Here is a 15,440-nt window from a genome sequence, read left to right on the forward strand (position 1 = left end):
GCAGTCCACAACGGACATCTCTGAGGTTGTATTAAGCCAGGATATCTCACTTCTAACATAACTTCTTTCACCCCTTGGTCATTCTCAGACTTAATCAATAGACAGCTTGCTTGTGTGCCCCGCTCTGAGAGCATGGGTTAAGTTCAAAAAGACCTTTGACTGCAAAGATTTCTTTCTTCTGAGTCCCGATGCTTCCACAGACCTCTTCATCTTTCCCCAACAAGCTCAGCTTTTCAAGACGGACAAGGAAAACAGATCAGATGTTCAACTAATAATTGCTTTATGTTTTTCAGTTAGCTAACAAAGAAAGAAAAAACGTATTTCTTTCAGCAACAGGCCAGACACTATGTGCAGACATGCCCAAATTAAAACAGTCTGAAAACATAACTCAGGGCATGCATTATCTCCCATCCATCCCCAACTCTCACACTTACTGCAGTTTCAAATAACTGAAAAAGTTTACATGAACAAAGTCAAATTGGTCAGCGTCTACACAGATACCACCTCAACTTGTGACAAAAGAATATGGACAACCTACTTTATTAAAGGATTAAATGTAAGACCAGCATCAGAATGTAAGGAGACTAAATCTAGCATTTAATTCTATGCCGGATAAAAGCTTTAAAATGCATGGACTAACACAGGGAACATTGTTTGTGTTATGTGTTACATTAGGTTTGTATCCATACACTCTTTATAGTGGATTGTGCACGTACGTCCGTGTCCGTGAGTATTGCATGGGCATGTGCAAGTTCATAAGCATAACATCAAAGAGAGACCTGCCTTCACTCAACTTCTACACATGAGATGGAAACAGAACAAATTTCTTTTACCTTTAAACATTTACAATCCATCCATCGAGCTAATTCATAAACTTTAATGCTTACCCCATGAGAGCATATTTCACCAATAAATGTATATAATGATAACATAAAAAATAAACCAATCAATATGAAACAATCTGAATTCCAGAAAATTCCTCAGTGTGATTTGACCATCTGGTCTGACTAAGCCAGAATGGCTGAAGGCTGAATAGTTTACAACCTCTGCAGATGGAAGTGAGAGCTGGCAGGCTTGAACTGTAATATAACACAGCCAAAAAACTACATTCTCCCGCTGGCTGCCCCCTCACATACCAATGCAGATCTGAGATCTGTCTCTGCACGTATCTTCTTATTACTGAAGTGAAGGGAGGACAAACTCACACTGTGTTGTGAAGAATGGCAGCCGGTATTCATCATTCATCATCATCATCAACCTTCGGACCTAAATAGGTTTGCATCTCTACTTGGAAAAGGTGTGAAAAAGCAGAATGTGAAAGTCTTGTGACAGCTTCACTATGGTGAAATTCTTTTGTAAGCCTTTTCTTTTCAGTGTATACAGAAGTTTCTAGAAGAAAATATGGAAATATATTCAGAAATGTGCCAACATCTACTTAAACATTCAATCAAATTTTATGAGAATGAAATTAAAGTATTATGTGCTCCTCCAAATATTGTAAGGGCCACCCTAGCAGCTCTGAAATGATTTGAGATAAACATCCTCACACTGATCATGCTAACCGGTGTTGATCAGGTGTGCAGTTTTAAACATTTAGTAAGACTTATTTTTTTGAAGACATTAGGTTTTAAGTCAAATTTAATTAGTTGTTGAGATATTTCAACCTAAACCAGTATTGGACCAAAAACATGATTAATGACTACCATAATTTCTCATGCCCAATATCACAGCTTTCAATAACAGTACTACAGGATACAGTGCAGAGCAAAAGTCTTAGGCCATGTTTCATTTCTTTATATTTTGCTATGAAAATGGGAAATAGGTTCAGGGATTAAAACATTTGCACATATACATACACAGCCTGAACTCTCTTCAGGAATATTTCAAAGCTCCTCTTTGGATGCTGGCTGACTTTGACTCCATTCTCTGTTAAGATGATCCCAAACTGTTTACATGACTCAGTCATGGATCGGCCTCCCCATTAGATGTTTTTCTGTGCAGTTATGCTTTTACTGCACTGGCAGTGTGTTTGAGATCTTTGTCATGCTGTAAATGAATAGCTGAATAGAGATGGTACTGCATGGTGGATCAAAATCTGATGGCACTTTTCTGCATTCATAATAAAAGATCCTAGCACCACTGGCTATAATGCAACCCAAACCATGACAGAGCCTCCACCGTGTTTTACAGATGGCTCTAGACAATCACTGTCGTACCGCTCTTCCTCCCAACATAGTGACACCAAATTGAATCATGAATTTCAAATTTGGATTGATTACTCTATAAGATCTGCTGCCACAGATTTAAAGTCAAGTTATTGTGGCTTTTCTCTCTGTTTACCTTCTTAAAGCCACTGTTCCACAGAGAAAATTTCTGATGAGGCTCCAGCAAACATTCGAAGGATCAACTGAGTCAGGTGTGATGTTTTTGCTGGATTTTTTCCTTTTTCTTAAAGACATTAATTTCAGACTCTCTTCATCTCCTGTGGATTTTTAGACCTTCCACTTGTTCTTTTGTGCCCCACTAACCAGTTTTCTCAAACTTTTTAAGGAGAGACTGCACACCTTGCAACGACACAACAAGTTTTCAACTAATAGCAATTTGGAAATCACCTTGTTGGTGCAAAAATACTAATTTGTGCTTGTCAAACTGTGTTATGACTGGCATTTTTCATAGATCCAAATGAAAGTATTTCTCGTATTTCTCCAATCAAAAGCTCAGCTTAGCTATAAAAACAGTTGCAGTGGATGCATGGGTATGCACACTGGGATTACAAACACCTTGCTACCTTCAAGAAGAAAAAAAATGTGCTTTTTTTCTGTCAGAGGCCTTTAGTTTATCACTGCAGCGAGAGGATTAAATAATGTTTCCAAATGAAGTTTACTGTCCCTGGCCCTTCTACCCTCTCTGTGTTCCCTATCTCTATTTCTCACCCACATCCACTCACACATCACATGCCTGCAAGTCTAACTGCATGTCAGCTATTTCTACATAATGGCATTTTCCACCTCACCACTTCACAGGATGGATTATCCTTGTAGGTGGGAAACTGGTGACAGTGAAATGACACACACACACACATACGCGTAAGGAAGCACACACAGAAACACAGCTCAGAACTACATTGTATGATAACAGATGTCTTTGGTGCAACACATCATTTCTATAGCTAATACACACACTCACAAAACCGCAGACTCATGCACAGCTCAAAGGCTGCAGTATGGCTACTGTCTTAATATCTCTTTACATTTGCACGCAGCCAACACAGACATGTCTACGCATGGAGGGAAATCGACAAGCATTCATTTGACATAGTTTCATCTCCTGACAATGTTCTTGCAAACAACCTGGTATGCTCTTATTATTCATGACACACAAGAGTTTACATGACTGTAAAATGCATTACATCTTCTTTTGTGCTCCTTTTCAACCCGAATGTTTAAAATCTGCAGAAAAACACAGCAGTCATCCAAAAACAGACAACAAAGCATGCAGGACTTTGGCACTGCATGGGGATGTCTGTACATATAAGTGAGTGTTCTTTAACAGAGGAGGATGTCCATTCACAGCAAATAATGTATCTGATGAGCACTGATATCAGACAAGTTAAGCTATTAAAGAAAAACTTTACTGTAAAAAGCAGCAATAATGGCTCAGTATAAAAAGTCCAGACACTTACGGTGCAACAAGGGTATCTGAGCAGTTAAGAATTCAAAAGCACCCTGTAAAGCACCATATTAAAAGGCAGTTAAGCTAATGGCTTTTCAATGAGCCCATGCATTTTCACTTACCAATACACACAAGTTATTATCTTCCAAATCCAGGTGATTTTCTTTTGAGGGTAAAAAGAGGAAACCCCCCCCCTAAAAATACATATAAAAAGCTGCATCCGAGTCAGGCAAAAGCAATTCTGGATTTTCTGTTGTATCCTTGTAGAGGCAGTTATTAGAGACTAAATTGGCATGTGTGTGTATCTATATGTGTGTATCTGAGTGACAGAGGGGGTAGGCGTGTAAGAGTGAATGAATGAAGCAGGATTTCTTTCCTGGGCTTTGCTCAGGCACAGAAAAGTTTGGGAAGAGGGGTGGGGGTGACGCTGCAGCAACCTGTTGGCTCAGAGGGAGAGAGAGACACGGAGGTAAAGGCATAGATGCATACTGAGAGAGAGGTGGTGGTTTCTGTGGAGCTTTGGCCCTGTTGCATTGTTACTTTTCTAACAGTGCTTGTGTGTAGCACGGAGGCCTCAAGGTGACAGAATAACTGGCAAAGAAAAACGGTGTTAAGTACTTTGAGGTTAACTCTGCAATAACCCACAATCATACTGCAAGTTGAATCTTCCCTCAGTCAGGACTGTGAAAATCAATCAAAAACTGTCTTTATGCCAACAGAACGACTTCTGCATGTCAGTAAAAATAATATTCAGGATTTGACACCAAGTGCTGTGTCTCACATCTATTACTGTGTGTTTCATTTGGCAGCATTTCAGTTTCCCAGAATAAAATATTGATTTGCAAACCATCCAAAGTGTCAACAAAAATCTACCCTGACTTTGCACAATGTTCTATTCATCCTATTATTCCTTATGAAACATCAAATAAACAAAACACAACATGATAAAAGTACAGAAAACAACTAGGGTTAGGTTGTCGAACCATGAGTTCTTGCTCCAAGCTATGTATACTCACACACAGACCCATCATCAGAGGCTATCGAGGTTATTGCTTTATTGCTTGTAGAGCATGCAACTCCTCAAAACAGAAGGGGGGGTGAAAAGAGAATAGACCTATCATGTTTAAACACCCCCCCCCCCCCCCCCCCCCCAAATCTGGTGTGCGAGTCGATGTGTGTGTGTTTCTGTGTATGCTAAGGGGCAACGGGTCATCTTTATGGACCCCAGGAATGTGGTTACCAATTTCACAGGTTTTAGCCAGCTGGCAGTCTTGACATGCTGTAACTCAACACAAATACTGTACTCTTAAGGCGGAGTTCATTCAGATAACAGTCATGAGAGGTGGTACAATGCATCCATGTAATTTTACTATTAGAAACCGTTCATTACCGCCTGACACAAAGATGCAAAATTATAGTGGCGGCTGAAGTAATATCTATCTTTTTACATCTATAAAGAGTATATTCATCACCACCCCAAGATTTCCAAATAAATACTTCCGGAATTTGTGTAGAAATAGTGCAAACATGTAAACAATGACTCATCCCATGCAGCTGCAAGATCAAGTGGAAAGGTCTTGGGCTGAAACATTCAAGCTACGTCCACACGTACACGGGTATTTTTGAAAACTGAGATTTTCCATTTTCGTTTTAAAAAATAATCCTGTCCACACGTAAAGGCAGAAATGAAGGAAAACACTGCTAGGAACATGCCAAAGCAACAGGTGGCGATATATTCCTAACCGTGTAGAAATGATGGCCAATCAGAAGTCTAGAAGCCTTGGTGGGAAATAGTAAACAAAGATGGGGCATAGAAGCAGAACTGAGTCGTATGTGTGGAGGGACAGTAACTGTGTGTGTATATGTAAGCATTTAAACACTGCAGAGAGTACAATTAACAGTAACAGTATTGTAGAAATTCATTTCACCGAAACAATAACGTGGCGCATAGTGTGACGTCAAAAAAGGCGCACACCTTTGACGTTGCGTTTTCTGCGTTTTCTCCGTTTTTCTCGTCCACACGTAAATGCAAAAACGGAGTTTTCAAAAATATCCACCCTGGCCGGAGTTTTTAAAAATCTCAGTTTTCAGTGACCAAAAATGCCGTTTACGTGTGGACGAAAGGTGCAAACGCATAGAAAAATCTGCGTTTTCAAAAATACCCGGATACGTGTGGACGTAGCCTAAGAAAACACAGAACCAAATAACTGCAGTTCCTTATTTAGCCACGTGAGGCTCCATACTTTCAGTGAGTCTATCTCCCTAAACTCCAGTGTTAAAATGGCCAACGTTAGGGCAACAATATACATGTTTACTGAAGACCACTTCCATTCCACCCTCAGTAAAAACTGTGAGTTAAAAATCACCTTTTAAAACATATTAAGGCTTAAATGCTTATTTGGATTCTTTGTTTTGGATGACATTTGGATGCTGTTGTCTTGGTTGGTGTTCAGCTGTAATAAGCAACTCTAAAGAGTCAACTGCTCGTGTTTCTATTGAAAGTGTATTTACTTTTTCAATTTGTTTTTTGCTAGCCGATATCACAGTTACTATGTAGATGCCCCTTGCTAACTTTACAGCTAAGCTTACGGCTAGCAGAAGTATTAGCTATGGTGTCATGGTCTCTTCTTTTTATGACAATCTGTAAACATCTGGGAACCGAGAAGACAAGTTGAGGAGACGAGGAGTTCTATATCAGACAAGACAAGTCCCATTCTTACCGACGCTCAACACTCGTTCTTTGTTATGATTTTTATTTCATGATGCACAGAATATTTTCAGTTGGTTAAAGGTCATCACCGCAGAGAGGCTAGTTCAGAACTTAGACTCTTTTATTACAAAGCGACGCAGTATAGCTTAGTACTAACTTGCTGAAATACGCAAACCTTCCCTGAAATCAAGCAGAGCGTTTATTCCTCTAAAGCCCGGATATAACTTTCAGCAATGATGGTATTTTTCCAGCTCCACCAGCACTAATGCACCCCCATACCATCAGAGACACAGGCTTTTTAAACTGAGCGCTGATAACACACCAGATGGTGTATGTTCTCTTTAGTTTGATGTTTTCCAAATGAAATAACAAAATTTTGATTCATCTGACCACAGTTTTGCTCAGTCCATTTTAAATTAGCTTTGGCAGAAAGGAGATCGTGGTATTTCTGGATGATGTTCACATATGGCTTCTTCTTTGTATGATAGAGCTTTAATCTGCATTTGTGGATGGTGTGGTGAACTGAGTTCACAGACAATGATTTCTGGAAGTGTTCTTAAACCCATGCAGTGATTTCCATGACAGAGCTACGCCTGTTTTAATGCAGTGCCGCCTGAGGGCCCAAAGATCACAGCACAGGCTTCCAATATTAATTTTGACCATGTCCATTGAGAATTTTTCCTGATTCTCAGAAACTTTTGATGAAATAATGTACTGTAAATGGCGAGATATTCAAAGTCTTTGCAATTTTAGGTTGAGGAAATTGTTCCACGATTTGTAGATGCAGCTTTTTGCACATTAGTAAACCTCTGCCCATCTGTACCTCTAACAAACTCTGCTTCTTTAAGATGCTCTTTTTATACCCAATAATGTTACCGACATATTGCTAATTAACCAAATTAGTTGCAAAATGTTCCACCAGCTGTTTCTCTTTAATGCAACTTACCCATGCAGCTTTTTCTTGGCTCATCGCAATTTCTGTGGCATGTTGCTGCCATTAAATTCAAAATTAACTAATATTTCACATGGAAGAGTAATAGTGCCTCAGTTAAAACATTTTATATGTTTTCCATAATCTATCATAGATAAAATATGGGCTTATGAGATTTTCAAATCATCGTATTCTGTTTTTATTTACATTTAACTAGTGCTGTCAAGAGATTAAAAAAAAATAGAGATTAATTAATTATGATTTTTAATTAATTGATCTAATTAATCTCTTTTTTAATCTCACCTAAAAATAGCTGAGGAAAGCCCTCAACTTATTGTGGCAGACCAAAAGACTGATATAACAAAGAAAGTGACTTTATAAAGTCATTTATTGTTTAACAAACGTTAAACAGATGCAACCATTTACATACTGTTGTATTCTTTTGTAAAATAAGTGGAAAAATAAATACAAATAAAATCAAATAAATTAAGTGCTGCAAGTTAGCACATCAGAGTTGCTCTTTTCTGAGCAATACAGCACTGAAATTCCTCTGCTTCAGATAATGAAAAATAACACTGACATTGCAGTGCTGCAAGTTAGCACATCAAAGTATTCTTCCATCACAAAAAAAAGTGCTGAACATCAAGCAATCTATTCTAGTAGGCTACAAATGACACAGCAGCTATGCTGACCACATGTGTCTCATTTCTTCTTCCTCAGCCAGTCGCTAAGACACACCAGCCTGGTAACATTTTCTGGAAGCAAGGCTGCCCTTTTCTTTTGCACTATGTGGCCTGCAAGGCTAAAGAGTCTCTCACAGGGTACAGAGGTAGCTGGGGAGGCCAGGTACTTTTGTGCTAGGACTGACAGCTTTTCATAGACTCCTGAGTGAGCATACCACCACTGCAGGGGACAGTCATCAATACTGATGCTGGGTTCTGCTCTGTAGCGCTGCAGCTCTCCAGACTCAATTCCATCTTCTGAGTCAGAGTCAGACCCCAGAAGGAGTTCGCTCCTCCTCTTCTTCTGAGCTGGTCCATCATCCTCTGTGGAGGGCTGGAGACTATCTGCTCTTCTGGGCTCTGCTGCCTGGAGCATATTCTCCAGAATGGTCCACACCTGAATGAATGAATGAATGAATGAATGAATGAATGATTGTGATTAAAACTAAGTGCTTTTTTTTAAATTTTATTTAATCTTGTAAAGAACTTTGTGTTCCATATAATAAATAAAAGTTTGATTTGATAATGAATTGGACTCATTAGTCCAGCTTAACCTTATTGTCCTACCTGTTCCCTCTTTTCTCTTGGAAGACATTTCAAATCCTTAAACCGTGGATCCAATGCTGTGGCCACCTCAAACCATATCTCGTTGCCATTAGCTCGTCGTGCTGCCAGATCCTTCTGGAAGGCATTCTTGAACTTCACCACGTAGGCAGGATCATCATCAGTAATGTCCATGACACGGTACAGATGGCGAAAAGCAGGCAGCACTACAGAGCAAGAGACGTAGGCCTCACCACCCAGCAGCTCTGTCACATACCTGCAGAGGTGGAGAGGTTTGCTAAATAAACCTAGCTGGATTCATTTAAATCAAAGTGTAACTGATTTCCAATTTAATTGTCCTTAAAAGTTCCTTGTTATGTTCATTAATTTTGATTTTACACATGTAACAGTAGTTTATATAATTAAAATGGGAAGGTGTTTATTTGAACTTACTTGCATGGTTCAAGCAGGAGCTCCAGCCTCTGCAGTTTCGCCCACTCAGCTTCGGTTGGCAAGACCAACCTGTGGTTCTGTTGGTCCAACGTAGCCTGGACAGCCTCTCGGTTACATAGGAGGCGTGAGACCATTGCGAGAGTCGAGTTCCACCTGGTGGGTACATCCTGTATAAGTTGATCGCTCTTCTTTCCGAGTGCTACTTGTTGTTGGTTAAGTTCTGTGGTACTCGCAGGGCTTTGTTTAAAATGACCAACAATCTTGCGGCACTTTGCCAGTACACCGACAAAACCACTGCTATCGAGACATACCGTGATGGTCCTCTGGAGAATGTGAGCATTGCAGGCGATGTGCTCATATGGAAGTGCTCTCATAGCAGCCAGCATGTTTGCTGCGCTGTCTGTGCCAATGGTGGATATCTTGTTTTCAATACCCCAGTCATTTGCTACCTTGAGGAACTGTTCGGCGCATTTATCAGCAAAGTGCCTGGTTTCTGTTCTCATGACGGTCAGTGCAAATGAGTTGAGGTTCCACTCACTATCAATAAAGTGTCCAGTCACCCCAAAATAGCTGTGGTTGCCAGCTGAGGTCCAGTGATCTCCGGTTATAGCAACACAGTTGGGAGAATCCTCCGCCAAAATCTCAAGTTTGTTTTTCTTTTCGCCGTCGTACATTTTGCTGATTTTGGTCGTTACTGTAGTCCTGCACGGCGGCTTGTATGACGGGTCATTGGACGCAATTTGCAACACCTCTGTCAATCCTTCGTCCTCTACTATATTTATCGGCCTACAGTTCATCGCTATCCACTTGGCAATAACATTAGTCAGCCTGTCGGTCGCAGACTTGCTCATACGAGGGGTATTCTCTAGTTTTGTTTGGCGAAAAGCTTTGCTCTGGCTTGCTATATTGCTAACGTCTTCACTGCTAGCTGTTGCTGCACTCGCGGCTGGGTGCTTTGCGTTGAGGTGATAGGCCAAACTTGAGCTGCTTCGGTGGTAAGCAAACTCCTTCTTACACTCTAGGCAGACCACTTTACCTTTGTCAATGGTGCCGTCGGGGCGTTTATGAAATACAAATTTCCCGTTCATTGGGCCAACAACTCTCAGATGCGCCTCCATATCCACACTGTAAGCTAATCACCACTTCTCACCTTGACCTCACGACGTGACTCCACCCCCAACAAGTCAAGCACAAGGAGCCCAGCACATAAAAACGGATTTTATAACATAGCAACTCTCATACAAAATCAATGACGTCAAGAGATTAAAAATTAGATTAACGAGATTAAAAAACATAACGCGCTAAATAGCATTGTAATTAATTAATCGCAATTAACGCGATAATTTGACACCCCTACATTTAACGCATCATCCCATTTCTTCTTTTGGAATGGGGGTTGTACATTTAACAATTTAAACCAGTTATCCATGAGCAGAATTTCATTCTCTTCTGTAAGAAATATCTACAGAAACAAATTATAAAACCAAGAGTGCCAGCTAAGTGAAATTTTCCTCTCCATATATACTGGTTTCTAAATATCCGTGCATCTTTCTGACAAGTCATCATACAAATCCTTCTTTCTTGCATCTGCTTGGCATTAAACACTACTTTTCTGTATTCTTGAAGAATGTGGCACCAATATCAGAATCAGAATCAGAAACTTTATTGTCATTGTCATGAGAACAACGAAATTAAGAATGGTCCCAATGGTCAATATGCACCTACCATGCACAGAACAGGATTTAAACAGGGAATCCATCTTCATGAGAAATGATATTCTTGCATAGAGTAAAGGGAGTTATATTCTAGTTTTGCCTGAGGTGTGTCTGAGCTACACGTGCCCTAATGTTGACCCTGAGCACACGGCAAGGAAGTTCAGGAGAGTGCATCAATCAGGACAACTCTTGGTATGTCTCACTGGATATATCCTTGTACATCATGGATTCTGACACTGTAAAATGGGCACCAGCATAAAAACAGGCTTCTACTAATGTTAATATTAATTTAACTTTAGTGTTCTAGGAAAACAAATCCTAAAAGCTTGCTACATCAACAACTTACACTGTAAGCTTGCGCAAACATTAAAGACTTTACAGCTTTGATACCTCCCTTAGCACTATTGCATCATGGTTGAATGAGCCCCACTGTCTTTCATCAGCAGGTGCGATTAGAAATAAAAAGCTGTTTTCGACCTGTCGGGAGTATTCAGATAGGGAGCATTAACCAACCTTGTCTCAACTAATCGCACTCCGTCTGCAAGTGGGCCTAAAAATCCCCCCAAGTCACAAGAGGTGCTGGCATGAAAGTAAGCTTTGATTAAATTTACGCTTTAGGCTAACTGGAAAACAATCATGTACAGTGGGAGCAAAAGAATAAAAGAGAGTCAGAGGAAAGCAAAGTAAAGGAACAAAGCCATCAGGAGTTCAGAAGAAAGGCGCGTAGAGTTTGGTGAGTTACGATAAGGTGTGTAGGGGAACTACGAGGACATATGGAAATAAAAAGTGCGCACACGGGCAGTTAATTAACTTAATGTTAATATGTATGCACATGTCTCTGTAGCTCATTCCTTGGGAGCCACACTACTGACAGCCCACTACAAATATCAATCATGGGTAATCAAAACCCGGGATTTACGGCGGCCTCTTTAAAAACGGGATTAAACTCATGCTTCAAGCCTTTCTTCTTTTCTCCAAATGGGAAAAAGGTGAAATTAAAAACCACGCAGACATCTTTTGTAACAGTTGTCTTTTCTACAGGCCCTATAAGCTCTGTAACTACTGCGTTAGTACCGAGGCCACTCCCAATATGTGAAATAGAAGTGAACATAATTACCTTTTAATATTCTTTTTGAAAGCGCCTTGGTCATTCACCATTCATGCCTCGTGGCAACTTTTCAAGGAGCTTCTACTTCTAATTTGATAAAATACACATTTAATGCATTTCTGAAATCTTCATTTCTCCACCTCCTTTTCTCGCTCCACCGGCTCCATCACTGAAGTTATGAGAATCAAACATCGTTTTAGCCGCTGGTTGTAAGGCACCCCTTTAATTGTGCAATTTCTCACATAGCGCTTTAATTATGTTCAGCTGAGGGTTTGAGTTGAAATTCAGAACTATTGCTTTATGCAGTGTTCTGTTTAATTGGTGGGTATTTTACAGCAGCGCCATTAGCTTGAGCTCAAAATGAAGGCAAGGTGGGGGTTTTTAAATATATATATCAGAAACTGTGACCAAAACTTTGACCACCTACATTCTACTATATTTTACAACTAAACTTTCAAGATCAGGACATATCGCCTGCTGCTGCAGTGTGAAATGGGCCTCTGAGGCTTGTTTTCCCCATGCTGCTATTTCATTTGGTTCCCTGCCTCCTTTTGTGTGGCATTAATGTAATTATTGATAGGCTGACAGCATGAGACGTGTCAGACAGATTTGATGCTGGTATCAGTTTCTGTTTAATGCTGTCAGCGTTGGCACATTTGTTGAAGGTTCACACCAGGAAGATGGGCAGCCTTTCTTTGGCTGGAGGCTAATGCAATTTTGACTCACATCCATAAGCCATACAAGCTGGGCAGAGTGCCCACTGCTGCCAACTACAAAAGGTCTGCTCTGTGCCAAGCCTTTTAGCAGTACAAACATACGTACAAACACATGAATGCATGTACACACAAGCCTGAGATGCTTATACACAGAAAAGCCACAGTGTGACAAAACACAGATAAAAGCTGGCACACACACACACACACATACATCCGTACCCTTTGTGCCTCCACATGCAGCGTTCGGCTCTTACAGATAGTTTTTGTCATGATAAACTCATTTCATAAACCGTGCGACTTCCTGCCACTGACTGAGATATGGGCTGTCATGGCAACAGAAGGAAACAGCGGTCGGAGCACGATAGCTGGTTTGTTGGGACAAGCCACAGCAGAGCAGAGAATTGAGATGCAGCAGAAGTCTGGGCTCATAGAATTAGTGGTGAGTGTGTCTCTGAAACTGGCAAAGTCTGTCAAAATCATGAATAGAACAAGTCGCCACACTCAGGAACGCATGCTGTCAGAGAAACGTCAATAAAGAAAGCGTGAAGCGTGAGTCATACCAGAAAGATATAGTACAAGATGAGGATTTTGGACTAAAACTGCAGCCTTACCACACTGGCCAGTGTCAAAACACTGATAAGAGAATGGTTATGTTATCATCATATGTGTGGCCTTAACTTGTTTGTTTCTCTGTTTGCTCTGCAGTCATAGCTGACTGGGCAGAGTATGCAGTATGCAAAAGGCATTTGCACGTAAAAGGGAGCACACCAGCCACTTTATGATATGACATGCATATTTGATTGTTTTAGCAAAGCAGATGTGTTACAGATGTTTTTACTGGGATTTGTCAAAATAAAAATGCCTTGATCTCAAATCAGGTAATACTGACTTGTAGTTATTAAATGGGCTGAAGCTTAAATAGCGGTTTTCTACTCTCCTTGAGCACTCAAAGCACTTTATACAACATTTTTCAGTCACCCATTTACACAAATTCATATATGCACGTTTTTCTATTTCTAAATGCTTTTCATGTGACATTCACACACATCAAGAACATCTCAGGCTGGGGTTCAATGTCTTGCCCAAAGGTAGTTTGGCATGCACACTGGAGCAACCAGGGAGGAAACAACCAACCTTCCAACAAGTAGATGACTCCTAAACCACAGCCCCCTGAATAACCTTATAACACTTTGTATTCCTAGGCTGTTTCCCATCCAAGTACTAACCTGCCCCAATACTGCTTACTTTTTGAGATCAAGTGTGCTCAAGGTGGTATGACTGCAAGCATAGAGACAAACTTTGGTTGACAAATATTGGTTTGAAGCACTGTAATGAATGTTACTTAGCAGCAGACATGCGCCAATCAACCAACCCTAGCTGCAGCCACATGCTAATATGTCATTAGCATGGAGGCACTTCACTATTAGTGAAGACACAAAGTTTAGCAAAGGATCAAAGCATTAACAAGGACAATTAGGGAGCTGATAAAAGTGTCAATGTTCTGTTATCTGGTATAAACATATTGAAAAATTATGTAAATAACTGATATTTGTTTTGTTCCATAAATCTTGTGTAGATGGTTTTGTTTGGTAAAAATTGTGTGTACTCCATCCCTATTTCAGTTAATTATCTGTACCTCTGTCTGGTAGCAGAGCAGTTTATTTTTGTTAATGCGGGAGAAGATCCTGCAGTTTTTGTGAAATTGTAAAATTCATTAATTTCCTTTCATTTTGAAAATACTTTGAGGAAAACCTGAGTTTTTTGCTTTATATATGCTGTCAGTTACCGTTCTTAGAAAGAAAACTGGAATATAGGCAGGTCATGCTTACTTCTGTTTTATCCGTTACTTCTAGTTTTTACTTTAATAGGTTACTGGCTCCTGCGTTTTGTCTCTAGTTTTGCTTTGTGTCTGTGGCCTTCCTTCATTATGTTCAGCTGTTCCTTGCTGACCTCTGTTTTCAATTTCCCTCATTACCTCCATGAGTATTTAAAGTCATCTCTTTCATTTGTTCAGTTATCAGAGTGTCTGTTTAGTGTCACTTATGTTCCTTCCCTTGTGGTTTTCTTCTTTCATTCCCTGCATACAGTCTGCATTTTGATTCTTTATATGGACTTTCCACTTACCTAATAAAAGGTGCATTTTCTTCTCAAGCAAGTCTGCCCCCAGTCTCCATTTTTTCCTTTAATCTGCAATCCAAACAGATCAAAATTAAATTATGTAATTTTATACCAAAAGAGAAGGCAAGACACTGAGCAACTTTTCTGAATTCATCAGGTACAGACAGAGGATATTTCTGTCTGCATGACTGAGCCTGTCACTCAGAAAAAAGGATTTCTGCTGATTGAAATGCTGTAATCATCTCCAGTATCACAGCTTGAGAGAATTATTACAGAATCAAGCTGCCTGATGTCATGCTTTCAAACATCTCTCTTTGTTCACTTTATACTTGAGCACACACACAACATTGGACGGAACTTGTCTGAATAACATTTTAACTGTGAATATATAATAATGATGCTTTGCTTGAGGGGAAAAAATCAGTCCAAAATATGAAGATGAGAAACGATAATCACTCTGATGTCTGTATGCACCTTTATTCATATTCGCGCTGAGTTATTTTTGCCTGATTTATCTGCCAGGGTGCCTGCATGTTGCACACCTTCCTCCTCATACATCCTGCTCTCACTTGGCAGGCCAAATATTTGGCTGCAAAACACAAAAACAGAGGTTAAGCTCCAGGTGTTTCAGTGAAATGATGGTGCTTGTGGGGGGAAAATGGGGGGATTTTAGCTAAATTCTCCTAATTAAACTTGATCAGCCTGATGACTAGTGAGACAGAACTGTCAGGGTCTAAGGTAGGGCAACTTTT

At 40.1% G+C, this 15,440-nt stretch overlaps 2 protein-coding genes across 7 annotated transcripts in view; both read right to left on the bottom strand.

Moving 5' to 3' along the window:
• col7a1l (collagen type VII alpha 1-like) overlaps positions 1 to 4,031 on the bottom strand; it is a 78,201-nt gene extending 74,170 nt beyond the window's left edge. For all 6 annotated transcript variants that reach the window (XM_080291229.1, XM_080291225.1, XM_080291227.1 and 3 more), the window contains exon 1: positions 3,795 to 4,031. The gene's annotated coding sequence lies outside the window, so the exon portion shown is untranslated. The remainder of the gene's footprint in view (positions 1 to 3,794) is intronic.
• Positions 4,032 to 7,683: 3,652 nt separating this feature from the next.
• LOC113021351 (E3 SUMO-protein ligase ZBED1-like) lies at positions 7,684 to 10,390 on the bottom strand. Its single transcript, XM_026165976.2, has 3 exons — positions 9,032 to 10,390; positions 8,603 to 8,855; positions 7,684 to 8,432 (listed from the first exon to the last, which is right to left on the bottom strand). The coding sequence occupies exons 1-3, from the start codon at positions 10,147 to 10,149 to the stop codon at positions 8,016 to 8,018; spliced, it is 1,788 nt and encodes a 595-aa protein (XP_026021761.2). The 5' UTR covers positions 10,150 to 10,390; the 3' UTR covers positions 7,684 to 8,015.
• Between the last annotated feature and the right edge of the window lie 5,050 nt (positions 10,391 to 15,440).

Source organism: Astatotilapia calliptera, chromosome 17 (genome assembly GCF_964374335.1).
Source record: "Astatotilapia calliptera chromosome 17, fAstCal68.1, whole genome shotgun sequence".
Taxonomy (NCBI): Eukaryota; Metazoa; Chordata; class Actinopteri; order Cichliformes; family Cichlidae; genus Astatotilapia; species Astatotilapia calliptera.

What these genes read in the sequence shown, in the direction of transcription:
- LOC113021351 (XM_026165976.2), bottom strand. Translation starts at nt 10,149, where the DNA reads ATGGAGGCGCATCTGAGAGTTGTTGGCCCAATGAACGGGAAATTTGTA. An exon ending in CTCCTGCTTGAACCATGCAA is followed by an intron (nt 8,856 to 9,031) that starts GTAAGTTCAAAT and finishes CCACCTCTGCAG; the next exon opens with GTATGTGACAGAGCTGCTGG. An exon ending in CAAGAGAAAAGAGGGAACAG is followed by an intron (nt 8,433 to 8,602) that starts GTAGGACAATAA and finishes TCATTCATTCAG; the next exon opens with GTGTGGACCATTCTGGAGAA.